At 48.5% G+C, this 18,163-nt stretch overlaps 2 protein-coding genes across 5 annotated transcripts in view; both read right to left on the bottom strand.

The window, feature by feature from the left end:
• Positions 1-516: 516 nt before the first annotated feature.
• Positions 517-2,771, bottom strand: MFSD6L (major facilitator superfamily domain containing 6 like). Its single transcript, XM_010381115.2, has one exon. The coding sequence runs from the start codon at positions 2,529-2,531 to the stop codon at positions 771-773; it is 1,761 nt and encodes a 586-aa protein (XP_010379417.1). The 5' UTR covers positions 2,532-2,771; the 3' UTR covers positions 517-770.
• A 2,981-nt stretch (positions 2,772-5,752) lies between these two features.
• PIK3R6 (phosphoinositide-3-kinase regulatory subunit 6) overlaps positions 5,753-18,163 on the bottom strand; it is a 68,124-nt gene continuing 55,713 nt past the window's right edge. For 3 of the 4 annotated variants that reach the window (XM_030924006.1, XM_030924009.1, XM_030924008.1), the window contains exons 19-20: positions 7,065-7,177; positions 5,753-6,468 (exon numbers count right to left, since the gene is read on the bottom strand). In XM_030924006.1, coding sequence (XP_030779866.1) covers positions 6,312-6,468; positions 7,065-7,177 — 270 coding nt within the window. In that variant the 3' untranslated portion in view covers positions 5,753-6,311. Of the gene's footprint in view, positions 6,469-7,064; positions 7,178-9,795; positions 9,985-18,163 lie in introns of all 4 variants that reach the window. The other variant, XR_004055142.1, reaches the window with a different exon arrangement.

The following is an 18,163-nucleotide window of genomic DNA, read 5'->3' as shown; positions in this document are numbered from 1 at the left end:
GTCTCGCTCTGTTGCCAGGCTGGAGTGCAGTGGCGTGATCTCAGCTCACTGCAACCCCCACTTTCAGGGTTCAAGTGATTCTCCTGCCTCAACCTCCCGAGTAATTGGCACTACAGGCACATTCCACCATGCCCACCTAATTTTTGTGTCTTTAGTAGAGACGGGGTTTCACCATGTTGGCCAGGGTCTCCATCTCTTGACCTCATGATCTGCCCGCCTTGGCCTCCCAAAGTGCTGGGATTACAGGCAAGAGCCACCACGCCCGGCCCTTCATTACCATTCTTACCTGCCCACAGCATGGCTTTTATAGAAGCAGGCTAATCCCTTTATGACCCCTGGGAATGCCATGATTCATCCAAGTCAGCTGCCCTCTCTGCCAACTGAATCCTGAAGGTCCCCATGGTCTTCCTGGCAGTGACAGTTTGATTTGATCGTTTCAGCCATTGCTGAATTCAACAGCACCCGAGTCAGGACTTTTGCAAACCTTATACATCAACATATAGTGACTACACAGGGAACTTCTAAGAAAGCAAATATATTCTTCCTCCATCATTTAAAAAAGATCGAATGGTGAAAAGTTAAATCTCCTTTTACTTCAAAAGTAAAGAAAATCATGCAATGAGATGATCCTATTGGGCCTTCAGCATAGACCCACCCTCTCTTCCCTGGTTCCCTGCAGTCCAGGGCAGGTTTCTGTCCTCAGCAGGCCGAGTTTTGTTCAGTCCATTCATTCCTTCCTAGATCAGCACACTCTGGATTTCTCAGCCCTTTCAGTCTGAGTGTTCCTCCCTCATGGCCTTCACAAGCCAGTCGCGTTCTGTCCCCTGCTCAGAGTCACTGGTGTCACTCACCTCCATGGACAGCAGCTTCGAGTACTTGATTTTCCGCTCTTGAGGCAGCCTCTGCTGTATGGACAGGAGCAAGGCCAACCAGAGCAACAGGGCCACACAGCAGGCCTGGTAGAGCACAGCCAGGCTGAAGTGCATCACCACAAAACCCCCCACAAAGCTGCCCAGGCTACAGCCACTCCCGTAAAAGTGGCCTCGGAACAAGGCACTCAGAGCCCTCTCCATGCGAGGAGTGGCCAGGTCCTCCACTGAGGCCCCCACAGCCCACCACAGAGCCCCGTTGCTAATGGCACTCAAGATCTGAACGGGGAGGACGGACCACCAGCTCCAGAGGAAAGAGTAGTAGAGCAGCTGCCCAGCGAGGCAGGTCAGCCCCAGCCCCACCAGGCCCGTCCTGGACAGTTTCCTAAGCAATGTAGTTTTGAACGGATGAAGCAGAATTTCCCCCAGCAGACTGAGGGCGACCGAGAAACCCATGACCAGCTCGCCACTCCCATGGTCCTTCATGTGCCAGAACAGAAAGTTCTGGACAGTACTGACGATGGCTCCTGTCAAAACAACGGTGAAGGCGAGGAGAATGAGGCGGAGGTCGCCCCCCACAATAGACAGTGCTTTGACGCTTTTGTAGCTGGGCTCCCACCGCTGACAGATGGGAATGGGAAAGGCAATGCTCACCAGTAAGGCCAGGGTGCTGACCACCGAGTACCCATAGAAGTGGACCACACCCCGGGGGCCGCTGTTCATCAGGAAGCAGTCCAGCTGCCCCACCAAGGCTGCGATGCCACACACACCTGCCAACATGCCCAGCAACCTCCAGACCCACAGGCTTCTGTATCGGTCAGTGGCATCCACAAAATCCAGATACTCATAAAGGCTGTCATCTGCCACCTGCTCCAGAGGCGCTGCCAGCAGCTCCCAGAACGCCATGGACCCCAAGGAGAGCATGAAAGTCCACCGCAAGCCATCCAAGGACAGGTCTAAAGCCCAGGCTTTCCCTTTGGTCCCTGACAAATTGGCTGGATTTCCGGGCCCTTTCCCCCCAGGAAGCAAAGGGAGGGCTGTCTTGACCACCTCAAAAGTAACTTCCCAGGGATGATCCTTCAGCCCCGAAGTGACAGGATGGAGGAGAACTTGGGATGTGGTCCTAGCTCCTTCAACGGAGGGCGCTACGTAGTCGTGTGGATCACGGAAAGTTTCTCGGTCACTTTCACCAGGTGGGTTTCTGAAGCCAGGCATTTCCACCTCTGCAGTCCTATTGGCTGGGTGCCTGGAGGCAGGCTCTTGGGCCGAAGTGATGTTCACACGTAGTGTGACCCCCGGGAGTGCATCTGTGCTGGTCACGCCGCTGCTTCCATTACAAGGGAGGTGCATCCGATTTTTGTCCGCCGCTGGGATCAGGACCATCAGCAGGCTGGCCCCCATCGAGCTGAGCAGGGAGCCGATCAGAAGCACTCTCCGTTTCCGGTAGCTTTTGGCCAGGAAGGCACAGACCGGAGCCCAGAAGGCAGCGATTAGGTGCTTGGTTCCCATTAGGATGCCCACCCAGGGCGCGGCCAAGCCCAGCTGCCTCAGGTAGAGAGTCAGGAATGGGGTCACGCAGGCTTCCCGGACCCCGCACACCAGGTGGAAGAGCTTGGCCACTCCCAGCGCCCTGCTGATGTCCCACCGGGGGTTGGCGCTCATGGCTGCCGGGCTCTGTCAGGCCTGGGCCGACGCAGGGCGGAGCTGGGCGCAGGGAGGGCGCGGCCCCATATCCCCCGGGAGGGAGGCTCGGGGCCCCGGGGCTTGGAGCGAGTGGGACTGCGCTCCCGGTCTGGGGCGGCGCCGCGGTCACCAGGTCAACGGCCGCCCCTGGCCACCGCCCCCAGGTCCTGCCGCTGGCCCGAAAGTGGCCCCGCCCGGAGGGAGAGGCGAGGCGGAGGCGAAGGTGGGGGCGGGGCCGGCGCACCTGCGAGCCGCACCTGCCACGTTCCGCCGCCACCGCGGGCCACCTGCCCGGACGTGCGCAGGTGCGCAGGTGCGCGAGGTGCGCGTCCGGAAGCCTGCAGGGTGCGCTCTGAGTTAGGCCGCGGGCCCCGCCCGGCCTTTGGCTGCCAGTGTAGCCCAGGAGCCTGAGCTAACCGCCTGGACTGCTTCAGGCAAGTAAAACCATCAGAGTCGGCGTGCGGGGAGCCAGAATGGAATGAATGGTATCCACCAGGCTCTCTCCCTCATCTTCCTCAGGTCTTTATTCGAATGCACCCTGATCAGTGACCAACCACAGAGATCAACGGGGTCCACCCTGACATCACAAATCCCATACCTCTGTCCACACCCCACCCCCAAGACTCCCACTCCCCTGCCCTACTTGATCGTTCTCTCTAGAACGTTATCACTGTCCAAGGCACTACGGACTTATATTTCATGTGTTGACCTTGTTTATTGTCTGTCTCCACCAGAATCCAAGCTTCAGGAAGGCAGGTACTTTTGTCCCAGGGGCCTAGAGTTGTTTCATTAGATGTGCACTGCCCTCGGAAGTGGCATGACCTCGGGTGACACGGTTGTCTCCGGCTGGGACAATCCCTAAGGAGGGCTGACAGCTGATGGCAGTCGTCCAGGGGAACTCCTTGCAGCCGATCCGCCAGCACATAGACGTCCCCAGAGCCGTATGTATGTGCTGCACGGTTTTAACCTACACCTGAGGGTACTGAGGTGCCCTGTTTAAGAGTACACACACCTGAGGTGGTTAGCTAGCATTTCATCAAAAAGACAGAGACAGCTAATACAAGCACGTCAACAATCTTAAATCAACGGAAGTGTCTTCACTAATGAACATAACAGATATTAGAACTAGTTTTTCACTGGTGAAATTGGTGGTGTCCAAGTCACCTGGATTGGGTATAATTTTTTGAAGGCACTTCCTCTCTTGCTGGAACAGGGTATAATAATCTAGAGATGTCACTAGTCCAAACCCTTAGGAAGGATGCTGTAGGCTTTGCTTCAAAATGATCCAGTGTGCAGCCCCTGATTCAGTAAACTTTTCATACGAGGTTTGTTTAGAGCACCTAATTTGGCTGGGGGTGGAGCGGAACTACTTGCCAACACATGTCTATGTGTAACAGAATTCGATTTGTGACTTGCCTTCATTATCAGCTGGTGGAGAGTATGCTGGAGGGAGGCCCAGAGGCCTCACTTAACCTAAAAACTGGTAAACTCTGCAGACATCTACTGAAAACCTAAATGACTGAGTGATCAAATTGGTATGAATCCGTTTACATCCCGCCAATGGCAGGAAAAATAAAATCTAGCCTCCTCCAGGTAAACTCATTCCAATTCAGTGCTACTACAATCATTTCAGGTTTAAAACCACCTCAGTCACACTGATTGCCCTACTCCCGCCCCTCCCTGGGTTCTGCTGTGGGCAGCCTCAGTGGAAGATAGCGCATCCATCCACTTCTCAGTCCTGACCTGTCCTGGGTTCATCTCCACTGGGAGGCAGGTGTCAGACTCCAGTGTGCCTGGATGTGCAGGTGTGCGAGGGGCATGTCCTGATGCCTGCAGGTGCACCCTGAGCTAGACCATGGGCCCCACCCAGCCTTTGGCTGCCCATGTTGCCCCAGGAACTTGAGCTAAACACTTGGATTGCTTCAGGCAAGTAAAACCATCAGTCAGGGTGGGGGCAGTGAGAATGGAGTGAATGGCATCCCCCAGGCTCCCTCTCTCACTGCACCATGCTGGAGTCTGTGGAGGTGCCCACAATTCTGCACCTGGCCTTCAGGTGCCGTGCTCCACACTGCTGCCTGCAGCTGCACCCTTATCCCTTTGAGCTTGCCTGCTTTCAGCTACCCGAGAAAATCTCTGCCTGCTTCCCATGTCCTATACAGGCACAGGGACTCTCTCTAAGACTGACCTTGGACCCCTCTGGCTCTGCATGCCAGGAGGTCCATCTGACACTCCCCTTGGCATTGAGACGGTGTCCTGCCATTGAGACTTGCTTCCACTCCTGGGGCAATTTGGCCCAAAGCAAAGTGCCCTCTTCTCTATTCTTGGATTTCCAAACTTAAAAGGGAATCTTCTACCATCCTCACCTTACCCCCATGCCCACAGTCATCCCCTGGCACTCCGTCCAGGTGATAGGACTCAAGTCCAGGCATTTTTGTTTTCTCTGTTATTTTACCCCCACACCATACCTATTTCTGGGGATGAAGAAACTGAAGATGTGTCATTGATCTTTCTATTTTACACCTGGATATAAGTTTTTGAATATAAAAGCCAAGAATTTTGATGTCTTTAATCTCTGGCTTAGCCAGTGTGGTGGCTCATGCCTGTAATCCCCGCACTTTGGGTGGCTGAGGTGGGCAGATCACCTGAGGTCAGGAGTTCAAGACCAACCTGGCCAACATGGTGAAACCCCATCTCTACTAAAAATACAAAAATTAGCAGGGCGTGGTGGTGCATGCCTGTAGTCCTAGCTACTTGGGAGGCTGAGGCAGGAGAATCGCTTAAGCCCAGGAGGTGGAGGTTGCAGTGAGCCAAGATCATGCCATTGCACTCCAGCTTGGGTGACAGAACAAGACTCTGTCAAAAAAAAAACAAAACAAAAAACAAAAAAAAAAAAACAAAAACAAAAAAAACGCCCCAAAACAAAAAAATCCCAAATGTAGTAGGGCATGGTGGCATGCGCCTGTGGTCCCAGTTACTTGAGAGGCTGAGGTGGGAGGATCGCTTGGGCCCGAGAGGTCGAGGCTACAGTGAGCTGTGATTGTGCCACTGCACTCCAGAGCAGTGACAGGGCAAGTAAGGGGCAGGAGACAGAACACACCAGTTTCTACCTCACAGAACTCTGACCTGGCCCCAGTGGACTCAACGGGTTATATAAAGGATTGCCTTAATGATTCCTATTAACATATAAATATTGCCAGGTGTGAGATGAAAGCAGAAAGACTTCAGTGTACATTTATTGAATCTGACATTTTTCTCCCACCTCATAGAGACACCTGCGTGGACTGGGTGAGGTGGGCAGTGGCCTGAGAGTGGGAAGGGAAGAGACTTGGGAGGGAGGTGGTGCCACTGCTGTTCCCTGCTTCCCATTTTCCCGTTTTCCCCTAGGCCACAGGGCTCTGGCCGAGACAGCAGCTCTAACACTGGTTTTACGGGCTGGGTGGGGAGCTTGGGTGGGAGAGGACAGCGGGAGAAGTGGGAATTGAAGTTAAATGAAGGCGTAGACATTTGTGTGAGAAGCTGGGCTTGGTGTGCGTGTTCTCAAGCAGCTGCGGCATTGCCCGGGCCATCCGTAGACCTCTGTGTGGGCCCTTCCTCGTCACAGCCCCCACGGCAGGCTCCCTGTGCTCCCAGGCACTCGCTGGCTCCTAGTCAAGGCCAAAGCTGCCGTGTGGAGCTGGGCCTTGCTCTGGCTGTTGGTGTGAGTGTTTGGAGTTGGTGGGGTAGTGTATCCTTCCTCCCGGGCCTGCTGTCCCTGCAGGCTCACTGGACAATGCCAGAGAATGTGTTGATGGGCATCAGAAGGGGCTTGGGTGTGGCTTTGGTCGCGTCCATCTCCTGTTGCCCATGCAAATTGAGCCACGGCGCCTTGGACTTCTGGGCCACGGAACATGGTTCTGGGCAGGGAGCAACCTCGAATCTGTGGGTGGAGAGAGACCAGCTCAGGTGACCCGTCTCAGGGATCAGATCTGCCTAGGGCATTTGAAAGGCAGAGCTGTCATTATAGGGCATTGAGGAGGTGGCCACACAGAAGAAAGAGGAAGAGTCAGGACGAGAAAGAACAACCTGGGCCTGGAGCTCACCAGGAGAGGAGGAGACACTTGGAGCAAGTAACTCTGCGTATGCCTCCCTTACCCGAACACACGTCCCGAGGGGAAGCCAGTAAGGGTCGGCTAACTGGGACACAGATGCCACTGAAGGTGAGCCTGTGTGGGAGGGGCCCGTGCCTGCAGACGGGGCTGGATTAGAGGGTGCAGGCTGAGTGTATGCAGAGGCATCTGGGGAAAATGCAGTAGCAGCTGCTGCCCTGGGTCTGCCATTCATTTGCCTCAACTTCCTGGATTCAAGGCATAGAGCAGTGGCCTCAGTCCATCCTCACCAAGGACACCTGCCTGGCCACAGGATCTACCTCCGATGAGGTGCCTTGATCTAGAGGTAGGAGATGGCAGGAGCTGGCTCCTGCTTCGGTTTGTCCCACGGGCCCTGGACCTCTAGGGGTGGCAGGCCCAGCCTCACCTGACCACGTCCCTGAAAGTGCGTTGATCGTCCTTGTCCAGTGACAATGTCAGCAGCCTCTGGTCCTGGCTCTGGATCTGGATATTGTTCGTCCTGAAGGTGTTGGTCACCGTCTGCAGCAGAGAGATCGCACGCGCGAGTGTTACCTTTGCTCAACAGGTGGCCCTGCCAACATCTCCTACACTGTATTTCTTCAGTGCAGCACACGGAGTCCCCAGCTCTCCTCCTGCAAGTGACGGAGGAGTGACAACCCTGTACAAACTGCTTCGAGGCTGCCCTTGCCCTGGGATCTCACATCGTTTTTCCAATTCTTTTCCCAACCTGTTGTCCTTGATTCTGAACACAAACGGGAGTGCTGTGGAGAGTGCTTGCCAGGCTGCCAAGTTACCTGAACTTGAGTGCTGATTTCTTCAACATTTTCCGAGCATCTCCTCTATGACAGGCATGTTAATGTATATGGAATTTGGGGGTATTTCAGTGGTTTTAAAAGTTTTGACCCTGGTTCTCAGCATTAAATCACATACATTATTTACCTGCCACAGACACAGAGGGTCTAGAAAGCAGCCAAAGACCCCAAGCCTCAGACCAGGCCAAAGGAAAGCACCCCCAGGCATCCTTATAACTCCTAATCTGAGGGAGTAGCTCCAGAGAGGTCGCCTCCTATTGGGCAGAGAACTATGAGGATTGTGGGTTGCAGGTGGAGCATTCAGAGGTTGTGGCTCATTCCACACACGGAGAGCAGCTTTGGGTAATTTACAACCACAGAACCCTGGAGTTGCCAGAGGCCTCAGAGACCATCTCTTTCAAGTGATGCCTTATGGCTGCCCATAAGAATCAATTTTCAAAAATATAATATTGGAGATTCTGATTCAAGTGACATGGAGTTGAGCCCAGGCACCGGCATTGTTTACAAAGCTCCTGAATGTAGGCAGGGCTGAGAACAACCACTGAGTTGTTCAATGTCACCTAGCAGAGGCATGAGCAGCAGCCTAAACTGGGGGTTCACACATGCCCAGGCATTTCAGCTGAACTTTTAGGGGACGGGAGTAGGCCAGCCAGAAGTCTGTGGACAGGCCGTGCGGGATACCCTGGGAGGAGGGTAAGAGCATAGTCTCTAAGCCAGGCTGCCCAGGCTCTAATCTCGGCTCTGCCACTTACTAGCTGTGTGACTTTAAGCATGTTTCTTAATCTCTCTGTGCTACCTTTTAGGATTGTTGTGAAAATTAAATGAGACAGTATATATTAAGTGCTTGGAATAGAGTCCAAGACACTGTTAAGAACTCTTATTAATTATAATTTTCCAAGAAGGAGCCAAGCATGACTAATGGACTCAGCAATGAAGTCCCAGGTGTCAGAGGGGAAGGGGAACCTACTGTGGGTTCTTTCTCTTCTTGGTTTGTGCCCTAGGCCAAGCCCCCACCTATCACCCCACTATGCATAGACTCCTGTGCATCTGAATGGGTGAGCTGTGAGTAAAGACAGATCTAACAAAACCTCTGTAAGACGGGGCGACTCCATGACAGAGGGTAACACTCAGGGGAGAGGGGGCTTCTCCCATGGTGCCAACCGAACTTGTGGCACCTTGGCTGGGCACGGTGGCTCACGCCTGTAATCCTAGCACTTTGGGAGGCCAAGGTGGGCAGATCACCTGAGGTCAGGAGTTCGAGATCAGCCTGGCCAACATGGTGAAACCCCATCTCTACCAAAAATACAAAAAAATTAGCCAGGCGTGGTGTCACATGCCTGCAATCCCAGCTACCTGAGAGGCTGAGGCAGGAGAATCGCTTGAACCTGGGAGGTGGAGGTTGCAGTGAGCCGAGATTGCGCCACTGCGCTCCATCCTGGGCAACAGAATGAGACTCTCTCAGAAAAAAAAAGAGCCTGTGGCACCTTTAGTGCTCTGTGCTCTGGAGCTGTCAGCCACGGTGGGAGGTTGTGGTCAGGGGGGCAGGCAGTGGAACCTAGTGGGCACTGACTGGACAGCTAACGGAATGACCATTGATACTGGAATGTCACTCATGACCTTCCAAAAATACCTGGAGAGACTGCAGGGGGCTGAAGTGCTGCATGAGCTGGGGTCGGGGGAAAGCCAGGTGCATTCTGTTTGCCATAGTGAATGGAATTGCACCTGAACTGATTGCACCTGGTGAGAGAGATGCACGGTTTCCATAGGTTAGGAGACTGGGGATTGAATGTGACCCACTGAAGCCTGCACAGTGGTAGCTATGGGGCCAGCTCTCTGACTCTCAACTTGGTGTTCTTTCTTTAGCATCAGGCTGCTCTAGGCGTCTCTGGAAGGATCTGGGCCTCCATGACCTGCCCATGGACCTGGCCCCGCCTTCTTGGTAATCACACACAGTCTCGGAGCCTCCTCCCACTCTGCCTGCGGTGTAGGCAGATGCCTTTCATTTCCCTTTGTGGTCTGCACACCTAGACACACTCTACCTGCTTGGCTTTGGCCCATAAGGACCACAAGAGTCTTAGATTTTAGTGTATAAATGAATCCAGGGGAGCAAGTGGAAAGGTCCAGATGCAGAATTTGCAAAGGATCCCACTCTCCGTAAGACTAAGGAATGGACAAAGTGCTGCTAATTGTCTCCTGTTCTCTATTGGCAGCTTCCTGTTTTCCACACCCCAACGCCCCAATTCTTCTGTTTCTGCTTTATTTGCCACTTCTTTTCTATTTCAAACTTCCAATCCAGCTAAGGTCATATCTGACCCTTAAACTTACCAAGCCAGCCACAATACCCTTGCCCCACACTGTTCTTCAAACTGTCTCTGCCTTCTCACTCCAGCTCACCATGAGCTTCCCCTTCCTGCTCAGTGGTTATCATCCAATCCATTTGGACAACACACATACGTGGACCTGCCTGGTTCTGGGAGGAAAGCACAGCTGCTGGAATTTTCCCCTAGCAAGTCCCTGTAGGGATAAAACGGAACTTGCTGAAGTGATAAGTTTAGACTTTCAAAAAGCCCCTGACCAGGTTGTCTAAAGAGGTCATTAAAAACAGAAACCACTTTAAGGAACTGACTTTGAAAGAGGAAATGCAACAGAGGGGTAAATAGGTCCACTTTGGAGCCTAAAACTTAAATGTAAGAGAGATTTCAGCTCAAGGTAAACCTCTCAGACAATCAGAGCTCTCCTACAGTGGATAGGCTGCTTCAGAGTCAGCTTCCAGTTCCGGCTTGAGATCTAGAATGAGGTGGAAGGTGGATTAGATGACTCAACAAACATCTGGTGAGGCCCCACTGCAGGCCAGACACCACACCAGCTAAGATGAGGATCCTGAGCCTAGGGAGTTTGCAGGCCATTGACATACAAAGATCATGCCATTTATAGTGTCACAAATGTTTCCATAGCTATGTCCCCAGGGTCCTATGGGAGCACAGAGGTGGTGCACTTAGCTCACCTAGGTGAGGGGAGGAGGGTGGAGGATGTGGAAGGAAGGGGGAAAAGCATTAGGAAAGGCCTCCTAAGGGAGATGACACCTGAGTCTCAACTTGTAGGATGAGTAGGAATTATAAAAAGAAGGTGGGCAGGTGGAAGGGAGGAATGAGGTTTCAGGTCCGGGAACTAGCATGAGCAAAGGCACAGAGATGTGACTTCAGGAACACTTCCAAACACATGGTGGGAAGAGCCTCCAGGGAGTGCCCAAAGCTGCAGATGGAGAAGAAGAGGAGCGAAGCTATGCAACACTGAAGAATTTTTCTGCCTTTGAAGAATGGGAGATGATGGAGGAGTTTTAAGTATGGAATAACATGGGCAGGAAGGTGGACTTAAGGAGGATCAGAGTATTGCCGGGGAGACCAGCTAGAAGGAGATAGATGAAGGTCAGACTTGGGGTGACAAATTTGCTTGATTTGCCTGGGACTTTCCTGGTGTTAGCACTCAAAGTCCCAAGTCCAAGAAACCCCTTTAGTCCCAGGCAAACAGGGACAGTTGGTCAACCAAGCTGGACCAGAAGAGACAGGACAAAGAAGGGAGAGATTTGAGAAGTGTTCCATCAGGACAAAGGGAAGTGAGGAAGAGGAGGCAGCAGGGATGACTCCTGGGTTTCTGGCAGAGGTGATTGGTTAATGATGGTACCATTAAATGAGATGGGGATATAAGAAGGAGATGAAATAAAAATGACTGCTAACACATACATAATGTTTACTTTAGCCAAGTACTCTTCTAAGAGCTTCACATGCAACAGTCAATCCTCTAACTGGATGAGGTAGGTAATGTTATTATAGCTGGCCCTCCATATCTGCATATGTGGAACCTGCAGATACAAAGGGCCAACAGTAAGAGACTTTAGCATCCATAGATTTTTGTATCCTTGGGGGTCCTGGAAACAATCACCCATGGATACTGAAGAATGACTGTCTCCTCATTTTATAAAATGATGCTGAGTCACAGAAAGATTAACTTGCTTAACATCATATAGCTGGTAAATGGCAGAGGCAAGATCTGAACCCAGACAATCTGGCTCTGGAGAGCTCTTAACTATTAGAAAGTACTGGCTTTGATTTTAAATATCTTGAGTTTGTGGTACTGTGGGACATCCAGTTCATGCTAACTTAGTTCAATGCAGGAGGCAAAAACTCAGGTATGAATGTCAGAGCAGAAGATACAGATTTGAGAGGACTTAACAAGTGGAACTAAATCCTTGTGAGTTTGATAGTCCAGGAAATGAGAACAGAAGTGAGACATGGATAGAAATTGAGGACAGTAGCTACTTAAGGATCTAGGAAAAGGAGTTCAGGGATTGAGGCCAACACGTAATAGTCAGGCATGTAGAAGAAAATCTGTAAGAAAGTGGTGTCTCTGAATTTATAGATTTAGGGTTTAAAGATTCAGAGAACAGGGCTTCAGTTCTAGTAATGGAATTCCACTCAAAATTGACCAAAGGAATATAAAACTGGGTAAAACATTTATGACAGTGCTAGAAGCCAGCTTCATTGGAGTATTAATATATAAATATAACTTCAAATATACATATTTTGTCTAATTGCCTAAAAGGAGAATCCCATCAGACTAACAACAGGCTTCTCACCCAAAACCTTACAAGCCAGAAGAGACTGGGGTTCTATTTTCAGTCTTCTTAAAGAAAAAAAGATGCGAAGAATTTTGTATCCTGCTAAACACAGATTCATAAATTAAGGAGAAATAAAGTATTTACCAGACAAGCAAACACTAAGGGAATTTGTCACCACTAGACAGGTCCTACAAGAAATGCTCAAAGGATTTCTAAACATGGAAACAAAAGGGTGATACTCATTGTCATAAAAACACAGGAAAGTATAAAACATGTAGGTCCTATAAAACAATTACACAAGACTGCAAAACAACTAGGTAATAATTATGACAGGAACAAAACCTCACATATCAATACTAACTTTAAATGTAAATGAACTAAATGCTCCACTTAAAAGATATAGGCCCAGTTGTGCACAGTGGCTCATGCTTGTAATCCCAGCACTTTGGGATGCTTGAGTTCCAAGCATTAAGGAAGGAGGATCACTTGAGTCTAGGAATTTGAGACTAGCCTGGGCAACATAGTGAGACCTCTTCTCTACAAAAAAATTAAAAAATTAGTTGGGCATAGTGGCTTGCACCTGTGGTCTCAGCTACTCAGGAGGCTGAAGTAGGGGGATCAATAAGATATAGGCTGGTGGAATGGATAAGAAAAAAAGGATCCAGCCGGGCGCGGTGGCTCAAGCCTGTAATCCCAGCACTTTGGGATTTGGATTACAGCACTTTGGGATTGCCGAGACGGGCGGATCACGAGGTCAGGAGATCGAGACCATCCTGGCTAACACGGTGAAACCCCGTCTCTACTAAAAATACAAAAAACTAGCCGGGCGAGGTGGCGGTGCCTGTAGTCCCAGCTACTCGGGAGGCTGAGGCAAGAGAATGGCGTGAACCCGGGAGGCGGAGCTTGCAGTGAGCTGAGATCTGGCCACTGCACTCCAGCTTGGGTGACAGAGCGAGACTCCGTCTCAAAAAAAAAAAAAAAAAAAGAAAAACAGGATCCAACTGTATGTTGCAATGGATAAGAAAAACAGGATCCAACTGTATGTTGCAATGGATAAGAAAAACAGGATCCAACTGTATGTTGCATACAAGATATCTGCCTAACTGTTAAAGACATTTACACTCTAAGGGGTGGAAAAAGTACTTCACACAACTAAAACCAAAAGCAAGTAGGAGTAGCTATACTTATATCAGACAAAACAGAGTTTAAATCAACAGTAAAAAAAGACAAGGTCATTTATAATGATAAAGGGATCAATTCAACAAGAAGACATAACAATTCTAAATATATATGCACCCAACACTGGAGCACCCAGATTCATAAATACTACTAGATCAAAGAGATAGCCACTGTATTAATCAATTTTCCACTGCCGATAAAGACATACCTGAGACTGGGAATTTACAAAAGAAAGAGGTTTAATGGACTTACAGTTCCACTTGGCTGGGGAGGCCTCACAATCATGGCAGAAAGCAAGGAGGAGCAAGTCACTTCTAACATGGATGGCAGCAGGCAAAAAGAGAGCTTGTGCAGGGAAACTCCTTCTTATACCACCGTCAGATCTTGTGAGACTTACTCACTATCACAAGAACAGCACAGGAAAGACCTGTTCCCATGATTCAATTACCTTCCACCAGGCCCTTCCCACAACATGTGGGAATTCAAGATCAGATTTGGGTAGGGACACAGCGAAACCACATCATTCCACCCCGGCCCCTCCCAAATCTCATGTCCTCACGTTTCAAAACTAATCATGCCTTCCCAACAGTCCCCGTCTTAACTTATTTCAGCATTTACTGAAAAGTCCACAGTCCAAAGTCCAAGGTCTCATTTGGGACAAGGCAAGTCCCTTCTGCCTATAAGCCTGTAAAATCAAAAGCAAGTTAGTTACTTCCTAGATACAACAGGGGTACAGGCATTGGGTAAACACAGCCATTCCAAACGGAAGAAGTTGGACAAAACAAAGGGGCTACAGGCCCCATGCAAGTCTGAAATCCAGAAGGGCAGTCAAATCTTAAACCTCTAAAATGATCTCCTTTGACTCCATGTCTCACATCCAGGTCACGCTGTTGTGAGAGGTGGGTTCCCATGGTCTTGGGCAGCTCTGCCCCTGTGGTTTTGCAGGGTACTGCCTCCCTCCCAGCTGCTTTCATGGGCTGGTGTTGAGTGTCTGTGGCTTTTCTAGGTGCACATGCAAACTGTCAGTGGAGCTACCATTCTGGGTCTGGAGGATGGTGGCTCTCTTCTCACAGCTCTACTAGGTGGTGCCCCAGTAGAGACTCTGCATGGGGGCTCTGACCCCACATTTCCCTTCTGCACTGCCCTAGCAGAGGTTTTCTATGAGGGTCCTGCCCCCGCAGCAAACTTCTGCCTGGGTGTCCAGGAGTTTCCATATATCCTCTGAAATCTGGATGGAGGTTCTCAAATGCTAATTCTTGACTTCTGTGCACTTGCAGGCTCAACACCACATGAAAGTTGCCAAGGCTTGGGGTTTGCACCCTTTAAAGCCACAACCTGAACTCTACATTGGTTCCTTTCAGCCATGGCTGGAGCAGCTGGGATGCAGAACAACAAGTCTTTAGGCTGCACATGGCATGGGTACCCTGGGCCCAGCCCATGAAACCATTTTTCCCTCCTGGGCCTCAAGGCCTGTGATGGGAGAGGCTGCTGTGATGGGAGAGGCTGATGGGAGACCTCTGACCTGACCTGGAAACATTTGCCCCATTGTCTTGGGGATTAACATTTGGCTGCTCATTACTTATGCAAATTTCTACAGCCGACCTGAATTTCTCCTCAAAAAATGGGATTTTCTTTTCTATTGCATTGTCAGGTTGCAAATTTTCCAAACTCTTATGCTCCACTTCCCCTATAAAACTGAATGCCTTTAACCACACCCAAGTCACTTCTTGAATGCATTGCTGCTTAGAAGTTTCTTCTGCCAGATACCATAAATCACATCTCTCAAGTTCAAAGTTCCACAAAAATGCCACCAGTTTGCTAAAACATAACAAGAGCCACCTTTGCTCCAGTTCCCAAAAAGTTCCTCATTTCCATCTGGGATCACCTTAGCCTGGACTTTATTGTGCATATCGCTATCAACATTTTGGGCAAAACCATTCAACAAGTCTCTAGGAAGTTCCACACTTTCCCATTTTCCTGTCTTCTTCTGAGCCCTCCAAACTGTTCCAACCTTTGCCTGTTACCCAGTTCCAAAGTTGCTTCCACATTTTTGGGTATCTTTTCAGCAGCACCCCACTCTACTGGTACCAATTTACTGTATTAATCCATTTCATGCTGCTGATAAAGACATACCTGAGACTGGGAAATTTACTAAAGAAAGAGGTTTAATGGACTTACAGTTCCACATGGCTGGGGAGGCCTCACAATCATGGCAGAAGGCAAGAAGGAGCAAGTCACATTTTACATGGATGGCAGCAGGCAAAAAGAGAGCTTGTGCAGGGTAACTCCTTCTTATACCACCATCAGATCTTGTGAGACTTACTCACTATCACAAGAACAGCACAGGAAAGACCTGACCCCATGATTCAATTACCTCCAACTGGGTCCCTCCCACAACATGTGGGAATTCAAGATGAGATTTGGGTGTGGACACAGCCAAACCACATCAGACACCAATAGAATAATACAGGGAGACTTTAGTACTCCACTGATAGCACTAGAGAAATTATCAAGGCAGAAAATCAGCAAAGAAACTCTGGACTTAAATTGGACTGTAGACCAAACGGACCTAACAGACATTTACAGAACAATCTACTCTACAACTGCAGAATGTAATTCTTCTCATGTGCACATGGAACATTCTCAAAAATTGGCCATATGCTAGACCACGAGGTGAGTCTCAGTAAAGTTTTTAAAAACTTGAAATCATATCAAGTACCTTCTCAGACCACAGTGGAGTAAAACTAGAAATCAACACCAAGAGGAACCCTCAAAACTACTTAAATACATGGGAATTAAATAATTTGCTCCTGAATGATTGTTGCATCAATGATAAAATAAAGGCAGAAATAAAAAAAAATTTGAAATGAATGAAAATAGAGACACAACATACCGAAACCTCAAGGAATACATCAAAGGCAGTGCTAACAGGGAAGTTTATAGTGTTAAATGCCTATATCAAAAAGATGGATCTCAAATCAATAACCTAATGTTGCATCTCAAGGAACTAGAAAAACAAGAACAAACCACACCTTAAGCTAGCAGAAGAAAATAACTAACAAAGATCAGAGCAGAACTAAATGGAATTGGGACAAAAAAATACCAAGGATCAATGTAATGAAAAATTGGTTCTTCGAAATGATAAACAAAATTGATAGACCACTAGCTAGGTTAACCAAGAAAAAAAGAGAGAAGAATGAAATAAGCACAACCAGAAATGAGAAAGGTATCATTACAATTAATACAAAAGAAATGCAAAAGATCATCAGAGACCTATAAGCATCTGTATGCACAAAACAGGAAAATCTAGAGGAAATGGATAAATTCCATGTATCTAGGAACGTACAACTTCCCAAGATCGAACCAAGAAGAATTAGAATCTTGAACACACCAATAATGAGTAATGAAATTGAATTACTAATAAAAAAGTCTCTCAACTGAAAAAAAAAAAACCCAGGAGCAGATGGGTTCACAGTGGAATTCTACCAGACATACAAGGAAGAACTGATACTAATCTTACTGACACTGTTCAAAAAACATTGAAAAGAAGGGAATCCTCCCTAACTCATTCTACAAAGCCAGGGTCACTCTGATACCAAAGCTAGGCAAGAATACAACAACAACAACAACAAAACTACAGACCAATATCCCTGATGAACATAGATGCAAAAATCCTCAACAAAATACTAGCAAACCAAATTCAACAGTGAATCAAAAAGATATGCACTGCAATCAAGTGGGTTTTACTCCAACAATGCAGGGTTGGTTCAACATACACAAATCAATAAATGTGATTCACCATAGAAACAGAATTAAAAACAAAAATTATATGATTGTATTAATAAATTCAGAAAAAGCATTTCATAAAATCCAGCATCTCTTCATGACAAAAGCCCTTACCAAAGTGGGAATAGAAGGAACATATCTCAAAATAATAAAAGCCATATATGACAAACTGACAGTCAACATCACACTGAGTGGGGGAAAATTAAAAACATCACCTCTAAGAACTGGAATAAGACAAGGATGCCCACTGTCACTACTCCTATTCAACATAACAGAAGTCCTAGTTAGAGCAATCAGACAAGAGAAAGAAATAAAAGGCATCCAAATTGGAAAACAGAAAGTGAAATTATCCCAGCTCCAGAGTGACAGGCATAATAAGCAGGCTTATCCACCCCTCATCCCTGGCCCCCTTTACTTGCTGAGGCAGGAGCCCAAAGGACTCATTTCTGGAAAAACAAAACTGTCCTAGCAAAGAGACTTGCAGATACTGACATCTGGGTTCCCCCCACAGAAAGAACCATGGCCTTCTGACTGCCCACTGAGAAGCCCACCATTGACCCAGGTTTTTAGTGCCCCCTCTTTAGTTAAGAGAGAGACCTTTTTTTTTTTGAGACAGAGTCTCACCCTGTTGCCCAGGCTGGAGTATAATGGTGTGATCTTGGCTCACTGCAACCTCTGCCTCCCAGGTTCAAATGATTCTCCTGCCTCAGCCTCCCAAGTGGCTGGGATTACAGGCACCCACCACCACGCCCAGATAATTTTTGTATTTTTAGAAGAGGTGGAGTTTCACCATATTGGCCAGGCTGGTCTCGATCTCCTGACCTCGTGATCCGCTCTCCTCGGCCTCCAAAAGTGCTGGGATTACAGGCGTGAGCCACCGTACCCAGCCAAGAGATCATATTAAGAGAGACAACAAATAACCAGAAAACAAGAAACAATTCTTAAATAGCGTAAATTTTCAAAAAATGAATTTGAAGAAAACTCCCCCAATATTGAAGAAATGACAAAGAAGGACAATGGGAGAAAGAAGATGAGAAATTTAGAGCATTAATTTAGAAGGTCAAACATCCTACTATTCATAGTTCCAGAGAGAGAAAGCAAAGAAATAAAGGG

The sequence above is a fragment of the Rhinopithecus roxellana genome, chromosome 19 (assembly GCF_007565055.1).
Source record: "Rhinopithecus roxellana isolate Shanxi Qingling chromosome 19, ASM756505v1, whole genome shotgun sequence".
Taxonomy (NCBI): Eukaryota; Metazoa; Chordata; class Mammalia; order Primates; family Cercopithecidae; genus Rhinopithecus; species Rhinopithecus roxellana.
This window is presented reverse-complemented; position numbering and strand designations above follow the sequence as displayed.